This window comes from Danio rerio, chromosome 4, assembly GCF_052040795.2.
Source record: "Danio rerio strain M-AB ecotype USA chromosome 4, GRCz13ab, whole genome shotgun sequence".
In the NCBI taxonomy this organism is placed as follows: Eukaryota; Metazoa; Chordata; class Actinopteri; order Cypriniformes; family Danionidae; genus Danio; species Danio rerio.
In genome coordinates this window covers 77,428,227-77,445,000 of record NC_141024.2, presented here as the reverse complement: position 1 = coordinate 77,445,000, position 16,774 = coordinate 77,428,227, and the positions used below count along the sequence as shown (strand labels likewise).

Sequence of the window (16,774 nt, the reverse complement as noted above, 5' to 3'; positions counted from 1 at the left end):
GATTATAATATTTCTAAAATCCTCTTTAAACTTTCCAAATTTCATCAACAAGCTTTTCTTGCTTGGAAAATCTGTTACTGTCACAATGCTTCTCCTCACACCTCCTTTATTTGGATTAATGGTAATATAACCTCTTTAAATAAATCTTTATTCTTGGTAAATTGGTTTAATAGAGACATTAATCATCTTTTAAAACTTTTTGACAGTGCAGGGAATATCCTATCCTATGAACATTTCATGTCTACTCACAATTTCCTAATATTGTTTAGAGAATTGAATTCAGTTATTAAATCTATCCCTGTAGAAATTATTCAACTTGTTAAATCATATGCTATAATCTGCTGTAAACCAAAACTACATTTAGAAGGTGTTGAGTTGACTGATAATAAATATACTAACAAACATATTCGTAATATTTTTCAGAAGCAAAATAAAATCACTCCTAGAGGCACATTTCTCTGGAACTCTGTTATAGTTAATATTAATTGAATTAAATTAATTGGAAAATAGCCTGGTTAACTCCCTTCAAATATTCTATTAATAATAAAATGAAGGAAATCAATTTTAAAAGATTACATAAAAATTACCCAGTAAAATCGTTTTTTATCAAAGTGCATTGAAATGGAGAATATCTGTGGATAAAGAGAGCCTTTGTCATTTGTTTATTGAATGCAACATTGTAAAGATTTTCAGAAAAAATCTAGCCAAATATATTTTTGAAAGGACAAAACTATATATTTTTTATTATTTTATTATATATACTATTTTATTATTTTATTATATATACTATTATTTTACATTAAAATATTTAATTTTTTTTTATTATGAAAACAAATCCAACAAATGTCTTGAATATATTTTTAATCTCTTTATTTTATTGGCAAAGTTTTACATACACAAAAAGAAATCTGCTAAATCCTCTCCCACATTAACCGTTTTTTGTATTGAGTTTGAAATGTTTATTTCTACAGTGAAATTGTTGAAAAACAAAAAATCTGAGAAATGCATCAATTATTGTGACACTTTTTTTGAATCCCCTGTCAATTCCTAAAATCACCGGATGTAGAAATGTTGTACACTATATTTTGTGTAATTTAATTTATTTTAATTTGTTAATTTGTCTTTTTTTGTTTTGTTTTTCGTTGACTTTTACCATTGTTATATTCTTTTTTGTGTGTGTGTTTTGTTATTTGTGTTGTGTTGTGTGTTTGTTCCTGACAGTTACAATAGTATGATCCTGCACAACTGGAGTAGCTGCACTCTCAGGACCGCATGTTTAGGACCGCATTTTTAGGACCCTAGTTTTTTGCAGAAGCGCCACCTACCGGATTGGATGACAAAGTGAAACTGCATTTCTAGGACCCGTTTTGGAACTGCGCCACCTACCGAATTGGATTATATAGCGGAAACTTTCAGGCACTTTTATTACAGAGGTTAAAGTGTAAAACGCCTGCTTTAAGTAACATTTTTAAAATACAACAAATGAATTTACACCTAAAATATAAATGAATAAATAGAGTTGAGTGCCTTAAAAGTCTTAAATTCCTTGAAAAATACTGTATATTGATGAACCCCATTACATTGAACAAATTAGCTCAGTATTAAGGAAAATAAATTGAAATCAAATGGGTTCAGCATTTGCAGTTACTAATTTAAAACCAGGTTGTAAAGGTTTTAGAGAGACAAGACGCAAGAATGATTCAAGAATGTACATTTATATAAATATCCACACTTTTATTTTTATTAATGCAATTCAACCACAAAAATGACCCCACTGTTTATTCAGTTGCTGCATTCAGACTGGCTGTAGACTTTAGCTCCTGTGAATGAGAGTGAAGAAGAAAGTTCAAGTATATATATATATATATATATATATATATACACACACACACACACACACACACACACACACACACACACACATATATATATACATACATATAAATACACACACACATACACACACACACACATATATATATATATATATATATATATATATATATATATATATATATATATATACACATACACACTGGGGTAAATAAGTATTCAACAAGTTCCCATTATTCTCAGAAAACATATTTCTAAAGGTGCTATTGACCTGAAAACCAAAGAAAAAAAATATATGAATAGAAAACAAATCTAATTACTTTACAAATTGTTATGAACATCTGGTGAAAATTTCAAGTCAACAGCACCTTTATAAATATGTTTTCTGAGAAAAATGGAAACGTGTTGAATATTCAATTCAATTTTAATTAATTTCATCTTTATTTCTAAAGCACTTTTACAATGTAGATTGTGTCAAAGCAGCTTAATATTTATTAAATTCAGTTCAGTTTAGTGTGGTTTAGTATTCACTGCTGAAAATCCAAACACTAAAAAAAAGCAAATCCATCGATGCACAGTTCCACAAGTCCTAAACCAAGCAAGCCAATGGCAACAGTGGAGGAACAAAACTTTACCAATTGATGAAAGGGAAGGAATAAACCTTGAGAGAAACTAGGCTCAGTTGGGAACAACCATTTCTCTTCTGGCCACACTTCACATGCAGAGCTGCAGTCTAGGCGCTAGAGGCAAACACTGGGCGTCCTTCGTAGAGAAGCTGCAGGTGTGAGTAGGTCACCAGCTGGTTTTCAGTCTGGACCACAGGGTTAATGTGGGCAATCATCTGTCACTGGGGTCTTTCATTAATCAGTCTCATGCTCTCCACTTCTCCATGACCACCACAGCATCTGCTCATGATACGGTCTGTTTCAGGATTATGGATACATTTAGAAGTCCTCTATGGTGGCATCATCTCTTCACAGGTTACGATCTCTAGAGGCCTCTGGATGAATATCCCCAGGTGGAAATAGGAAACAAGGAAAATAATTAGCGCAGCTGCTGTTCATAGTGTATTTAAACAAGAGATATTAAATATCAAGACAAAAATGAAGTGCTAAGAGATAAAATAGCAGTTATATGAATAAACATGAAACACACATGATTATTTATAACAAAATGTCTGGTTAAGACAGCAAGAGTGTTCCCTCCAAGTGGTTTGTCAATCCCACTCACCCGCATAGAGCACATAGGGCAGCACAGTGGTTAGCACCGTCGCTTCACAGCAAGAAGGTTGCTGGTTCAAGCCCCGGCTGGGCCAGTGGTCATTTCTGTGTGGAGTTTGCATGTTCTCCCCATGTTCAAGTGTATGAGTGTAAATGGGTGTTTCCCAGTACTGGGTTGCAGCTGGAAGGGCATCCGCTGTGTAAAACATATGCTGGATAAGTTGGCAGTTCCTTCTGCTGTGGCAACCCCTGATAAATAAAGGGACTAAGCCGAAAAAGAAAATGAATGAATATATATATTCTTGAATATGTAAAACAATGTATATGAACTCAAAAGGTTAATCAATTGTTATGAAATAAAATTCAGATTAATATTTAATATAAGAGGTAAAATAACAAACATTTGCTTTACAGTGTAAGCTATAATATATATATATATATATATAATATATATATATATATATATTTATTTCTGGCTTAAGCGTATGCACTGTTGGGAGAACCAAACAGGAAACTTTACTCCCAACTCCATATTTTTAAGTTTATAAGAGCAATACCCACCTATTGAATGGTCTCCCTTCTTTCGTCAGTTGTTTGTAAATCTGTCTGTTAAATTCTTTTACTTCACTGAAATAGAGAACAATCACTGTTGAGTTAACATATATACCAGTAACAAAAAGGCTCTTTGAGCATTGTGCCAAAATTAACCATACTCTGACCTGTAATAATAATCTTTACCAGAAAGAAAGACCTGCTCAGCATTATCCAAAGACCAGCTCCTCAAGACACCCAGAGGATGTACGATGGCCTATGAAAAAAAATCATTTAAATATGAACTAAAATACTACCACAGAACAGCAAATCATTTTACATGGATTCATAAATGAGTAGCACCCAGCGTGCAGTTTATATACTTATTTGGCCAGACATTCCTCTGGAAAATGAACACCACAGATAAGCTGCACTTCATCATAGATATGCTATAAACTCAAGAACACAGCTAGCATTTGTAACTGTATTTATAAACTGCTTATCAATGTCTATTTAATGTAGAGTTAATGCTAAACAAATAAAATATTAATAAATTAACTAGTTATTAAATGCTTAATAATTATTTATTTATAGTATGCAGATGTTATAAAGTGTTCAACAGTTTGAGATAACCTCAATGAAAATCATCCTGTAGTTTGTTTTCTTTTCCTCCTACAATGAGCCTAAGCAATCCAATCATATTGGCCATAACTTCTTATTCGCCAGGTAAAACATACCTGATATAAATTAAAGATATGAGACTTTATTTGGTTAAGACCTGCAGAATAATCCTAACTTTCAGAATCTCATTCATCACTGTAAAACGATGACAAAACATCAGGCTAATAACACATACAGTATTGTGGGGTAAACAGGCAGTCAGCACAATTTTTATTGTGCTAATGTAATACAACGAATAACACGAATTCAGTAAAATATAGATAAATCTAAAACTCTTACATCAAACGTGCTTTTACCATCTTAGTTTAATACATGTCACTAAGCACATTAGCCGTTAAGTCAACAAGCCATTAAATCAACAATGTTTCATTAAACCTTGGTCACGAGCTACGAACGTCGTAGCATTTAATCAAACTAGAAAACGAACTCTAGAAAATTATTAACAGTTATAACAGCTCTCACTCTGGCTGTGTAAAATTATCCATAATTATTATTATAATATTTTATTCTTCTTCTGGAAAAAATATCGTCACGTAACATTTTTGTCCCAGACCCTTAAAAGTGGGGTAAATCATGCAGGCTAATCTGGCATTTCTGCATAAACTCACTGTATAAAACAGCAGCATTACAAAATAAACACATACTTTAACAGTTTAAAATAAAACTTAATAGAAAAATCGGTACTTACACTTTCCTTGTCATCCGTGTCGTCCATTAGCGCATCCATGATTCAATCCGACAGGTGACGCTGTCACAAAAAACTAGGGTCCTAAAGATGCGGTCCTAAAAATGCGGTCCTGAGAGTGCAGCCACTCCAGTTGTGCAGGAATACCCTTCTCGACAGTTATGCAATTTAAAAAAAAAAGGTTGTCACACAGTGAAGTTAAACAACGCCTACTTCCTGCAGCTCTAGATTACCCCCTAGCGGACACTCCAAGTCATTTGCTCAGGCAGTTATTCAATACAAAGAGCAACACATCGTTGTGTAAATCATATGATTTGAACTTTTCTTTGTATATATTTTTTTTTTAATGATTCCAATTTATTTAACAGTATATTTTAATGATCATATTGATCTTTAAACCCCTACAGAGACACGATGCTTTCATCTACAGTTACACACGAGAGGATTATCAGTGCAGCGACACAACAGGACAACTCCTGAGCTTCTCAATGCCTGACCTGTTCTCATCAGAGCAGTCACACATGGGGAATATAACACAAGCTGTGCTAGACTTCATGAAGAAAGATTAGTATATATGGGAAAGCAGTCATTTTTTTTTACAAATCTACATTGAGCTCTGTAAATCTGATTTGACCAAACTGTAAACATATTATTATTATACACACTCCGGTACAGCAGGTGGCGGTATTCAGCTTTACGTTGCTCTCTGTAACTCGCCACACAAGAAGAAGAAGAAGAGGAGGAAGAGGATATCCAGGTATGTGTTCTGTCTTCTCTGTGTCCAGTGTTTTACTGCTTCAGGTAAAATCACCCTAGTAAAATGTAACTCCGCAGCTGCTTTGATAACCCTGCAGCTGTTTGACTCTTCTCTGCTCTGTTTAGAGTGTTTGTGACGGATGTTTTTCACTGAACTCATGATCTGCCGCTCCTTCAGAAACGAAAGTGAAAGTGTTTAGTTGCTGTGTCGCCATTTTAAACAGACAGAATCCACCATTTACAACGCAGAACAGATTTAAATCTTTGATGTCTTGACAAAACCTGTAAGCTTTATGTGAATGTGTGTATGATGTTATTATAATCAAACGGATGACGTTGTGATTCTTCATTAGTTTACTCGTGATGAGCTTCTGGATTTAATTGAGGTAAAGTTGGTTTTATATATAGAGGTAAAGTTGGTTTTATATTCGGATATTCAGACTTTCCCCTTAAAAATATCTTTCATAAAAAGTATTCTTTGGAAATTCTAAATAGGGAAATCATATTAGCAGCAAATGACTATCAAAGTACAACATTGTTCACAGTTAAATAAACAGTGTTAATGTTGTTTTCAAGTCACACTTGCATGCTAATTTCGATCAAATATTCAAAGTAACATGGTAAACAATATAGACTTCCAAATGAACAAATGTGCGAATATAAAACCAACTTTACCTCTATGATAGTCATTGGCCGCTAATATGATTTCCCCATTGCGAATCTGCAAATAATACTTTTCTGACATTATATTATGAAGGAGAATGTCTGATGTGTGAATATAAAACGAACTTTACAGCAATCTGGATTTGAGTGTCTCAGCTGCTGATCTTTTCCTGCATTCAGCTGAATTATGAAGGCTGATCAATGACTGAAGATCTGTAATTGTTCTTCAGTTTCTTCTAGAGTTTCTGCTGGAGATCAAACTCTTCAGGTCCATCATGGAGGACACACACACTGCTGGAGATCAAGATTTGTCTACAGGATGCAGGTATTAGACCTACACTTGACATTTCATATGATTATTTTCTACAAGATATTATATTTACTCTCTGTTAGTTGTGTTTTTAATCTGTCAGAATATTTAACACACACAGTCAGCAAGATTTTGTACAATCATCATAAAAAGTATCATTGAGTGCTGTTTAAAAGTGTTTTAATGATGAAATGTTGAGTAAATCTGCTGTGTTGACTTCAGTGTGTGCAGCGCTGAACTTTAATCTTCTCTGTTTTAGTTCAGTTCATCAGAAGAGAGCAGAAGCAGAGCCCAGCTGTGTGTCTATGAAGAGTGACTGGTCTATGGATCGAGCAATAAAATTTAAGAGTGGAAACACAGGACTTGCTGTCAGGTAGATCATCTCTTTAATATCTGCAACTGATGAGTATTTTCATAATAAATGAATCAGGTAATTAGTGTTGTGGATCTGTTGAGTTTCAGATGTTAGATGTTGTATCTGAGCTCTGCAGGATAGTGCTTGAAGATCTCCGCTTTACACTTCAGGCCACAATTGATGGTGTTAACAAACCAATCAGCGCTTTATTAATAGTTAGTGAGGTAGAAGGTGGGTTTAGGTTTTGGGTAGGGTTAGGGATACACAATAAGATCTTACTGTATGACTACTAATGAGCAGTTCATATGTTCACATTACACAGATAATAAGCCGGTAGTTAATAGTATGAATTGTGAGCTAAACTAAAGTGTTCCCGATCTCCTGCCATAAAGGGCTTTTCCTGCACACTTTCCCCTGCTGTTTCTGTGCTGTACTGATCAGCCATTCCTCTGATCTGAGTCTGTTTTCACTGAAGCGCAGTCATCATCATGTTGTGTTGGCCTCATAGATGCTGCTGATCAACACATTTGGTTTCTAGAACTGATATTTCTTGAGTTCTCCTGCTCATTCAGTCATGATAGATGATGGTAAATGAACTTGTCTTGCTGTCCTCAAAGTCTGGACTGGAGCTCTGCAGACAAACCCCCAATGAGTGAACTTCTGGAGACTGAGTGATGAGGAGGAGGATAAGGGGAGCTGCTGGAGGTGGGAATAACAGTCAGCTGACACAGTGCATTTTATACTGCTGCTTCTATAGTCATGTGATGATGATTGACACGCCTGCATGATTAAGCTCCTCCCACACCTACACTGTCAGCTTCATTCAGTGATTTGATGATTAGTTTCAGCTCTAATCTGCTCTAATAGTGCTGCATTTCTGTTGGGTTTTCTCTACTAGAAATGAGCCTTGATCTGTGTTTGCTGATATTTTCACATTCAGACGGTTTTGTTCAAATATAAAGGAAATTAATTTAAGTGTTTTTGTAAATGAAGAATGATTAATATCAGGTTTGTGCAGTGTGTGCAGCGCTTAACTTTAATCTTCTCTGTTTTAGTTCAGTTCATCAGAAGAGAGCAGAAGCAGAGCCCAGCTGTGTGTCTATGAAGAGTGAAGCGTCTATGGATTACCCAGTGCATTTTAGTATTAAAAACCCACGACCTGCTGTCAGGTAGATCATCTCTACAAACACATGATTACTTTGGCGAGGGGGCGGGGCCGAGAGCCGTGGAAACAGAATGAGGTCGCCGCGTAAGTGGATACACCTGCGGTGCGCACCGGCCTCGAATCCCACAAATGGAGCTCTGGACTATAAAAGGAGGAACAATGGCAGAGGAAGCCGAGAGAGGACAGGGCCTGGGCATATTAGTTTACTTTTGCTTTCAGTTTGACGGCAGTCTCTGTGAGGAGCTGCCGTCCATTTGTTTTGGTTTAGACGGCAGTCTCCGTGAGGAGCTGCCGTTCATGTTATAAATTAATAATTTAAAACTGCGTCAGTTCTCCGCCTCCTTTCCGGCGGCCAAGGGGCCGTAAACTTAATTACAATTACACTGCAGCATTTTTATGATCCTGTGTTTCTAGAAGATCAGACATTATTACACTTTATTCTCACAGTCCACACAGCAAATTTTACATAGTAGATTTATCTACCTTAGAGTTAAAATTAACACTCCCTCAGAGTTTATATGGGAACCACTATAAGTGTTAAAAATAACACTTTTGAAAGTGTTAACATTGTCAACACCAAGAGAGTGTTAATCAGCAAACTCTTATTGTGTAAAATATCTGTTAAATTTCCAAAAAAATACCAGCAGCTGTGGCTGCCAAAATCTTTCTGTGAAAAACATGGAAGTTTTGTAGAACTGTATAAATTTACAAAAAAATAACCATATTTCATGAACTAATACAATGTTCAGTTTACAAAATCATAGCTCAGTCGAAAAAAAAAATGTAAAGTCTTTAGATGCATAATGTTTTCATGTGTGATTGCAATTAGCAAACAGATTTTGACTGCATTAGTAACTACACAGTTACCTTTAAACAAAAGAAGATGCAGCATAACATCAAATACTCTCAGTTCATCTTGGACTTGAACAGAGACACTATTATCCTCCACAATGGTGACACAAAAACCGTTTTGCTGTTTTTCTTTCTTTTTTTTTCATTTTTAGATTTTACGGAAAAATACCAGCAGCTGTGGTTGCCAGTAATCTGCTGTTTTTAACATTCATAAATTCAGTTTACAGAATATTTCTGTTAAAAACACATTCAACAGTCTGTATTTTTTATCGAACTCAAACTGCAAATTTTAGATTTGGTAGATTTAACAACCTTAGAGTTAAAATTAACACTCCCTCAGTGTTTATATGGGAACCACTATAAGTGTTAAAATAACATTTTTGAAAGTGTTAAAATTTTTAACACCCAGAGTGTTAATTAGCAAACTCTTATTGTGTAAAATATCTGTTAAATTTATGTCAAAATACTGGCAGCAGTGGTTGCCAGTAATCTGCTGTTTTCAACATTTTACATTCGTAAATTCAGTTTCCAGAATATTTCTGTTAAAAATACATCCCATAGTCTGTATTTTTCATTTGAACACACTTAAGCCTTAAATTCCACAGCAAAATCCTAACTAGTGTCCTCACTACAGAGGGCTGAACACTCAGACAGTGATGAAGTTAATGAGACAATTAAGAGTCTAATTAAAGGAGGATTGAGAATTGTTGATGAACAACTGTTAACAAGCAGAATCACTGAAGGACAGAAAAACACAAGCCAAAACCAAAGATGAAATCAACTGAGAAAAAAAAAAACTCTAAATAAAATAATAATCAATAAAAATAAAACAAATTACACAATAAAAAATGTTATTTTTCAACATCTTTAAAAAAAAACTCATCAAATTAAACAACTTATCATGGAGCTTCACCTATTACTGACCTTTGACTTGATTTCTGTCATGTGAACAAAAGCTCTTAATAAAATTTCTGTTGTTCATTTGAAGTCACCATGATGGAGGACAGAGTCTGCTTTAGTCAGGCTCTTTAACTTCTTACTATAACTGTCTTTTATTTTGGCTGCTATAGTTAGTGTTAATTACGCTAATTATACATATAGCATGGAAAGCCAAAAGAAAATTAAAGTGTCAGTCTGAAGAGATTATTAATGATAATATAGCCATCCTTTCCTGCTTGTTTTCTAATTCAAAATCATATTAGTTATGTGTGAGAAATAAATAATATACATAAATGAAACCACTGAAGCTCCAATAAAATAAAAACAATATTTACAATGAGAATGTTTGATCTGTGGCAAAACTCATAAACACCCAGACATCAATAATTAGTCTTTGAATCTCAATGATGGTGACAAACAAAAAAATAAAAATCAAGTAAAAAAAAAAACACTCTACTGAAATATCACCTCCCAAAAACAACACAAAATAAAGGAAAAGAAAGAGATTGTAAGAACATAAAGCTGCATAATTTATTCATGCTGCAGTGCATGCTGGGAGCTTTGTACTATGCTGGTACCCAGCATGCATTGCGGCATGAACTATGCAGCTTCTTTTTTTTTTTTTAGCAACCACGGTTGAGGTTCATGTCCTGATTCTTGATGCCTGTGTGTCATAAAGAGCAAACTGGAGCTTGAATGTTTAGTGCATGACACTCTAATTATTAATTGTATCCTAATTGTTTGTTGAATCTTCTATGAAGAGCAGCAGACTACCAGTTGTATCGTCCCATGCAGCTTTAATACAACTATATTTGCATATCTTTATGAATCAACTAAATAAACACCTGAAATTAAATCTATAACAATCAAGCATAAACAGTATAGTTTCTCTTGACCTTTCTTGCTATAGCAGTCAGAGAAACATTAGAGTAAAGCTTCAAGAGCTCAAATAAGTAGCCTCTGATCTCTATGATGGTGAGGTCAAATGAAATATTTTAATTAAAAAAATATAACCTCTGTTCATTGTCAAATATTCTTACAGAAATGAAGTCAAACTGTAATCAGTGAAGCTGCTTATGCTATTATTTAATGGAGTTGTTTAATCCTCTGTTTTAATTCAGTTGGTTTGGTGTGAGGCTGTGTCTGTAGTTTTATTTCTTCCTTCAATTTCTTATTCCTTCAGTGATTGTGCTTGTTAACAGCAGGTGTTCAACAGCAGGTGTCTGAATTCACTTATTTGTGATCATTCCCTCTGTCTAGTGGACTAAACTAATTGACTAATTTAAGGGCCAGGTGAATGAGGGTGTGGCGAGATTTCAGACACTCTGATTAGTTTCTCAAATACAAGGGTTTTCTACAAAGGTAGATACATGTTACTCTGTATGACAAGGAGGCAAATCAGCTTCTAACGCCGAGAGGGTTATTTTACCTTTATCTAACTCTAGAATTTTAACACTTTACTCTGAATTACCACAACACTTGAAATTTAACACCAATGAATTTGCTGTGCAGTCAAGACATTTTAGTGAAGTACTGAAGTAGTATTAAGTGACTAAAGTATTAATGCTCTAATTTTTAGAGTTAGTAGAGTGAGTTTACAGGCTTTTAAAATAGTCAGCAAAGGGTTTGTGATAAAAAGAAAGATTTTAGACAAGATGAATGAACAAGTTCTGTGAGACAAACACACCACACAGGGTTCTAGGCTAAGGATTTTTTTCTAGTGTCCCAATCAGGCCAGTGGTTCAGATTTTTACTTACCCTGTTTAAATGTTCACTGGCCCCACCCAAAAAAAAATAAGTTAATAGCTATTTCTTAGTGTCAAAAGCCAAACATAATTGTATACACACACTTTGTTCAGCATAACTTTTCTTTAAATACGACTGACAATTTAAAATGATTTGTTTACAATTGATGAAACTAAACTTGGAAAAAAATCTACATATATATTATAAGCAAAAATGTCCACTTTAATATTGACACCCACAGACATCGACACCAAATATAAATCAGAGCGGTCAGACTTTCTCATACATGGCCTCATTTTAGTTGTCAAGTTTTGTAAAAGTCTGTCTATTGAATTAATCTATCTATTACAAAATGTGGGCTAGAATTATGCATTACAAGCTTACATTATAGAGAGGAAAAACAGATGAAGCGTTGTTATGCCAAGAATTGCACCTCTGCCGCACACCCTCTGAAATGTGCATATATTACCATAAATTGATTTGAAAACATAATAATAAAGTTATGACACCTAATGACAGTGACTGAGGTGAGCTCCATGAATGTAACCCTTACAGAAGATCTGTTTAAATAAATAAATAGATTTAATTTAAGTACAACACTGATTAGATTAATTAAAGTGAATTGTTTAATATGTGGTTTAGTTGAAAAAGTTTAAAAACGGGCTCATTACATTAGTCTACAGTACAGTCAATATTTAGTATTTTTCTTTTATTTGTAAACCTAGTTCTAAAATGTATTTCACTTCTTGTTCTTGCTTGATACATCAACGTAATAATCACATTAGCCTGCATTTAATCAATTATGGCCTTTGATTTTTTGTAAAATGTAGAATAAGAATGCAGCTAAAAGCCTAAGAAGGCAGTGCATGCATTTTACTGCAGGGATGCATTTCTCATCACAACAGCGGGACTGCAGTCAGATCATGAAGCAGATGAATGTTGATTCTTCTGTAAAGGTGTCACTACAGAAATGAACAAAACAACAGGCCTAATACAACATATTATATGACTAATTTCGGTCAATTTTCCAAACAACCCTCTGTAATATTTCAATATGCTTTCACTTTTGCATTAGACATGAAATGTACATTTACCGGTAGAAATGACATCTTGCCCTGCTCATCATTCTCTCTTCATATAGCCGTACATGGGTATTACACATTCATAATACACAGTGATACAGCCTGGTTTGTTAGTTTGTTGGATTGTTTTGTTTTCTCACTACAATCAACCACCTCATACTGGCGATCTCAGACAAATTAATTTGATGTGGACCTGAGAGTGATTGCGGGATTCACATGCCAGATGAACCTCGCTTACTGGGCAAATAAGACCGGTTTCGAAACAAATGTCTGGGCATGAAAGCACCCTGTATTTGCACACAATTGACAAATAGTCTCAGCCAAATTAAACTTTAGTGACAAGGCAGCACTGGCCCGATCGGACCAGTAACTATTATGTATACTGTCCAGAGCGTCTCACATGCTGGCCCCGGGCCATCGGGCGGTCCTTATTGTCAAGCCCTGCCACATTTCACCTGATAAATTATTATGGGCGAGAGAGATATTGATTTAAGATGACAACTTATTCAGATCTTCTCTTTATTATTGTCTTAATAAAGTGCATCAATGTTACAGTGCTGTTACTGAAATCCTGAACCCTGAGAGCAAACGCTTGTATGATCTGGAGATTATCATGTGAATAAAAAACTAGATTCAGTCAGACAGATTTAGACAGCAGAAATGACAGAGAATCATTATATCTTATTGATGGTAAAACATTTAACAAGTATAAAATCACAACAACCTTCAGAACTACAGACAGCAGAATACAGGATTCAGAGGAACATGAGAACAGAAAATTATACAGTAAAAGAAAACAGTCAACATTACCACATTACACTACAGCAGCTAATCAGTGTGTGGTGTTGAAAGTGATCAGTGTGTGGTGTTTAAAGTGCTTCACAACAGAGCTATGAGAGTGATTTGAAGACTGAAACCGGTTCTTGCTGATCTGAGACAGTTTCTGCATTACTGTAGTTTGATTCTGGATTAAATCTGTGTATTGTGTCTCGGCTGGTTCAGAGAAAACACACATGGCTTTACTAGAGGATCTTTACACTTGCACTCATTGATTCTTTGTGTTGTTGTTGATCCTGCAGTGTGGATGGAGATGATCAGACTGGACACCTGCAGCAGGATTCACTCCAACCAGAACATGATGAACTTCAGAGAGTCAAAGAGCAGCACAAAACCAGCATGAAGAACAAGTATGAGAGATTATTTGAGGGAATTAACCATGGAGAGACTCAAACCCTCCTGAACAGGATCTACACACAGCTCTACATCATAGAAGGAGAGAGTGAAGGAGTGAATGAAGAACATGAGGTTTTACAGATGGAGAAAAGAGCCAGAACAAAACCCTCACAACACACTCCAGTCTACTGCAATGACATCTTTAAAGCCTCAGCTGGAGCAGGACATGAGGAGAAGATCAAGAAGGGGAAACCCCAGATCAAGACTGTTCTCACTAAAGGCATCGCTGGAATCGGGAAAACCGTCTCTGTGCAGAAGTTCATTCTGGACTGGGCCGATGGAAAAGCCAATCAGGATGTAGATTTCATGTTTGTGCTTCCATTTCGAGAGCTGAACTTGATCAGAGATCGTCAGTACAGTCTTCACAGACTTCTGCTGGACTTTCATCCTGAACTTGAAGATCTGGAGCCCAAGATTTATGAGCAGTGTAGAGTTGTGTTCATCTTTGATGGTCTGGATGAAAGCAGAATCACACTGAACTTTTCAGATGAGAAGAAAGTTTGTGCTGTGACTGAATCTTCATCAGTGGCTGTGTTGATGTGGAGCCTCCTGAAAGGAGATCTGCTTCCTTCTGCTCTCATCTGGATCACCTCCAGACCAGCAGCAGCCCATCAGATCCCCTCCAGATACATCAAGCGTCTGACAGAAATTCAGGGATTCACTGAGCCTCAGAAGGAGGAATATTTCAGCAAGAGAATCAGCGACGAGCATCAAGCCAGCAGAATCATCTCCCATATCAGAAGAGCAAGAAGCCTCCAGATCATGTGCCACATACCCGTCTTCTGCTGGATCTCCTCCACTGTGCTTCAGAAGCTCCTGGAAGAAGATGTGAGTGCAGAAATCCCTCAAACTCTGACTGAGATGTACATCCACTTCCTGCTGATTCAGATCAACATGAGGAAGCAGAAGTATGAAGAGAGAGATCCAGAGAAACTCCTGCAGTCCAACAGAGGAGTGATCAACAAGCTTAAAGTGGCTTTCAGACAGCTAAAGATCAACATGAGGAAGCAGAAGTATGAAGAGAGAGATCCAGAGAAACTCCTGCAGTCCAACAGAGGAGTGATCCTCAAACTTGCTGAAGTGGCTTTCAGACAGCTGATGAAGGGCAATGTGATGTTCTATGAGGAGGACCTGATTGAGAGCGGCATAGACGTTACTGATGCCTCGGTGTATTCTGGGATCTGCACTGAGATCTTCAAGGAGGAATCAGTGATTCAGCAGAGGAAAGTCTACAGCTTCATCCATCTCAGCTTTCAGGAGTTTCTGGCTGCTTTCTTTGTGTTTTACTGCCATTTAACAAAGAACAGAGAACCGCTGATGGTGATTTGTGACAGAGGATATTCATATGATCAATATCTACAGTCCAGCTCTGAGAAGTCTCTGTATGATCTGCTCAGTTCAGCAGTAGATAAAGCTGTCAGTAGTAATGGTCATCTGGATCTGTTCCTGCGGTTCCTGCTGGGCGTCTCACTGGAGTCCAATCAGAGACTCTTCCAGGATCTGCTGACACACACAGAGAAGAGCTCAGAGAACATCAGAGAAATCACACAGTACATTAAAGACGAGATCAAGAGAGATGAGCGTCTCTCAGCTGAAAGATCCAACAGACAGTTCCTGAAGAAGACAGATAACCCTCTCTCAGCTGAAAGATCCATCAATCTGTTCCTCTGTCTGCTGGAGGTGAAAGATCAGACTCTGGCCAGAGAGATTCAGGAGTTTGTGAAATCAGACAAACACTCAGAGGAGGAACTCTCTCCTGCTCACTGCTCAACAATCTCTTACATGATTGAGATGTCAGAGGAGCCACTGGATGAGTTAGACCCTAATAAGTTCAACACATCAGATGAGGGAAAATGGAGACTGACACCAGCTGTGAGAAACTGCAGAAGAGCTCTGTGAGTATTCATTGATTGATCACAGAAGACACACATCAGTCTGCACTGAAGACTCAGATCAGTTTAGTGAATCACTGCCCTGCTTTAACAGAAAATCTTTAGCTGGCCATATCCCCTGTGAGATCGCTGATACACCATGTTACTGCATGGGGACGCGGCGGCAGTGTTCTGTTTCCTTATTTGCTCATTTATTTCAGCATTTCTAAACGTATTTAACATACTTTTCTTGACTTTTTACTCAAACAAAAAGCATTTGTACTTATTTAAAAATCTACTTCATTTGCTTTACAGTTTATCCTGGAAAATAACTAAAATCCCTGTAAATCCCTGTGCTCCTCCAGCTGAATAGGACATTTGTTGATGTGTATTTGCTCAAATCTAACACAGTGTTGCTCTTGGATAATTGTGTTTGTTTTCTGATCAGAGAAATAGTGTAATTTTAGACACAGTATTGCCGTCTCGCCGCAGACATGCCTCTAATATTACATTTACTGTAGGCCTAAACACTAAACTTTACACTGAGCTCAGTAAAATGCTCTCTGATTAGTTATTAATAATCTGTTCAATAATTCAGTACAGTCATATGAATGGGGAAATAGCCGATATATATATGCCAATAATTATAAATATTTTAAATTGTTATATATATATATATATTTTTTCTCAGAGATGGGTTGCAGCTGGAAGGGCGTCCGCTGCGTAAAAACTTGCTGGATAAGTTGGCGGTTCATTCCGCTGTGGCGACCCCGGATTAATAAAGGGAGTAAGCTGACAAGAAAATGATTGAATGAATGTTATATTTTTATACAGCAAAGTTCATAATAAATT

At 36.1% G+C, this 16,774-nt stretch overlaps 2 protein-coding genes across 7 annotated transcripts in view; one reads left to right on the top strand and one right to left on the bottom strand.

Moving 5' to 3' along the window:
* The window catches only part of znf1086 (zinc finger protein 1086), an 893,143-nt gene that overhangs the window by 748,457 nt on the left and 127,912 nt on the right, over positions 1-16,774 (bottom strand). The gene's annotated exons all lie outside the window — the stretch shown is intronic.
* The window catches only part of LOC148682864 (NACHT, LRR and PYD domains-containing protein 3-like), a 30,599-nt gene continuing 19,445 nt past the window's right edge, over positions 5,621-16,774 (top strand). For 2 of the 6 annotated variants that reach the window (XR_015943076.1, XM_088650851.1), the window contains exons 1-5: positions 5,621-5,707; positions 6,600-6,694; positions 6,939-7,052; positions 8,090-8,203; positions 13,898-15,946. Coding sequence is in view for 5 of the 6 variants with exons in the window: in XM_088650851.1 (XP_088506977.1) it covers positions 6,645-6,694; positions 6,939-7,052; positions 8,090-8,203; positions 13,898-15,946 (2,327 nt within the window). In the remaining variant the exon portion in view is untranslated. Of the gene's footprint in view, positions 6,093-6,599; positions 6,695-6,938; positions 7,053-7,651; positions 7,740-8,089; positions 8,204-13,897; positions 15,947-16,774 lie in introns of all 6 variants that reach the window. The other 4 variants (XM_088650852.1, XM_088650855.1, XM_088650853.1 and 1 more) reach the window with 3 other exon arrangements.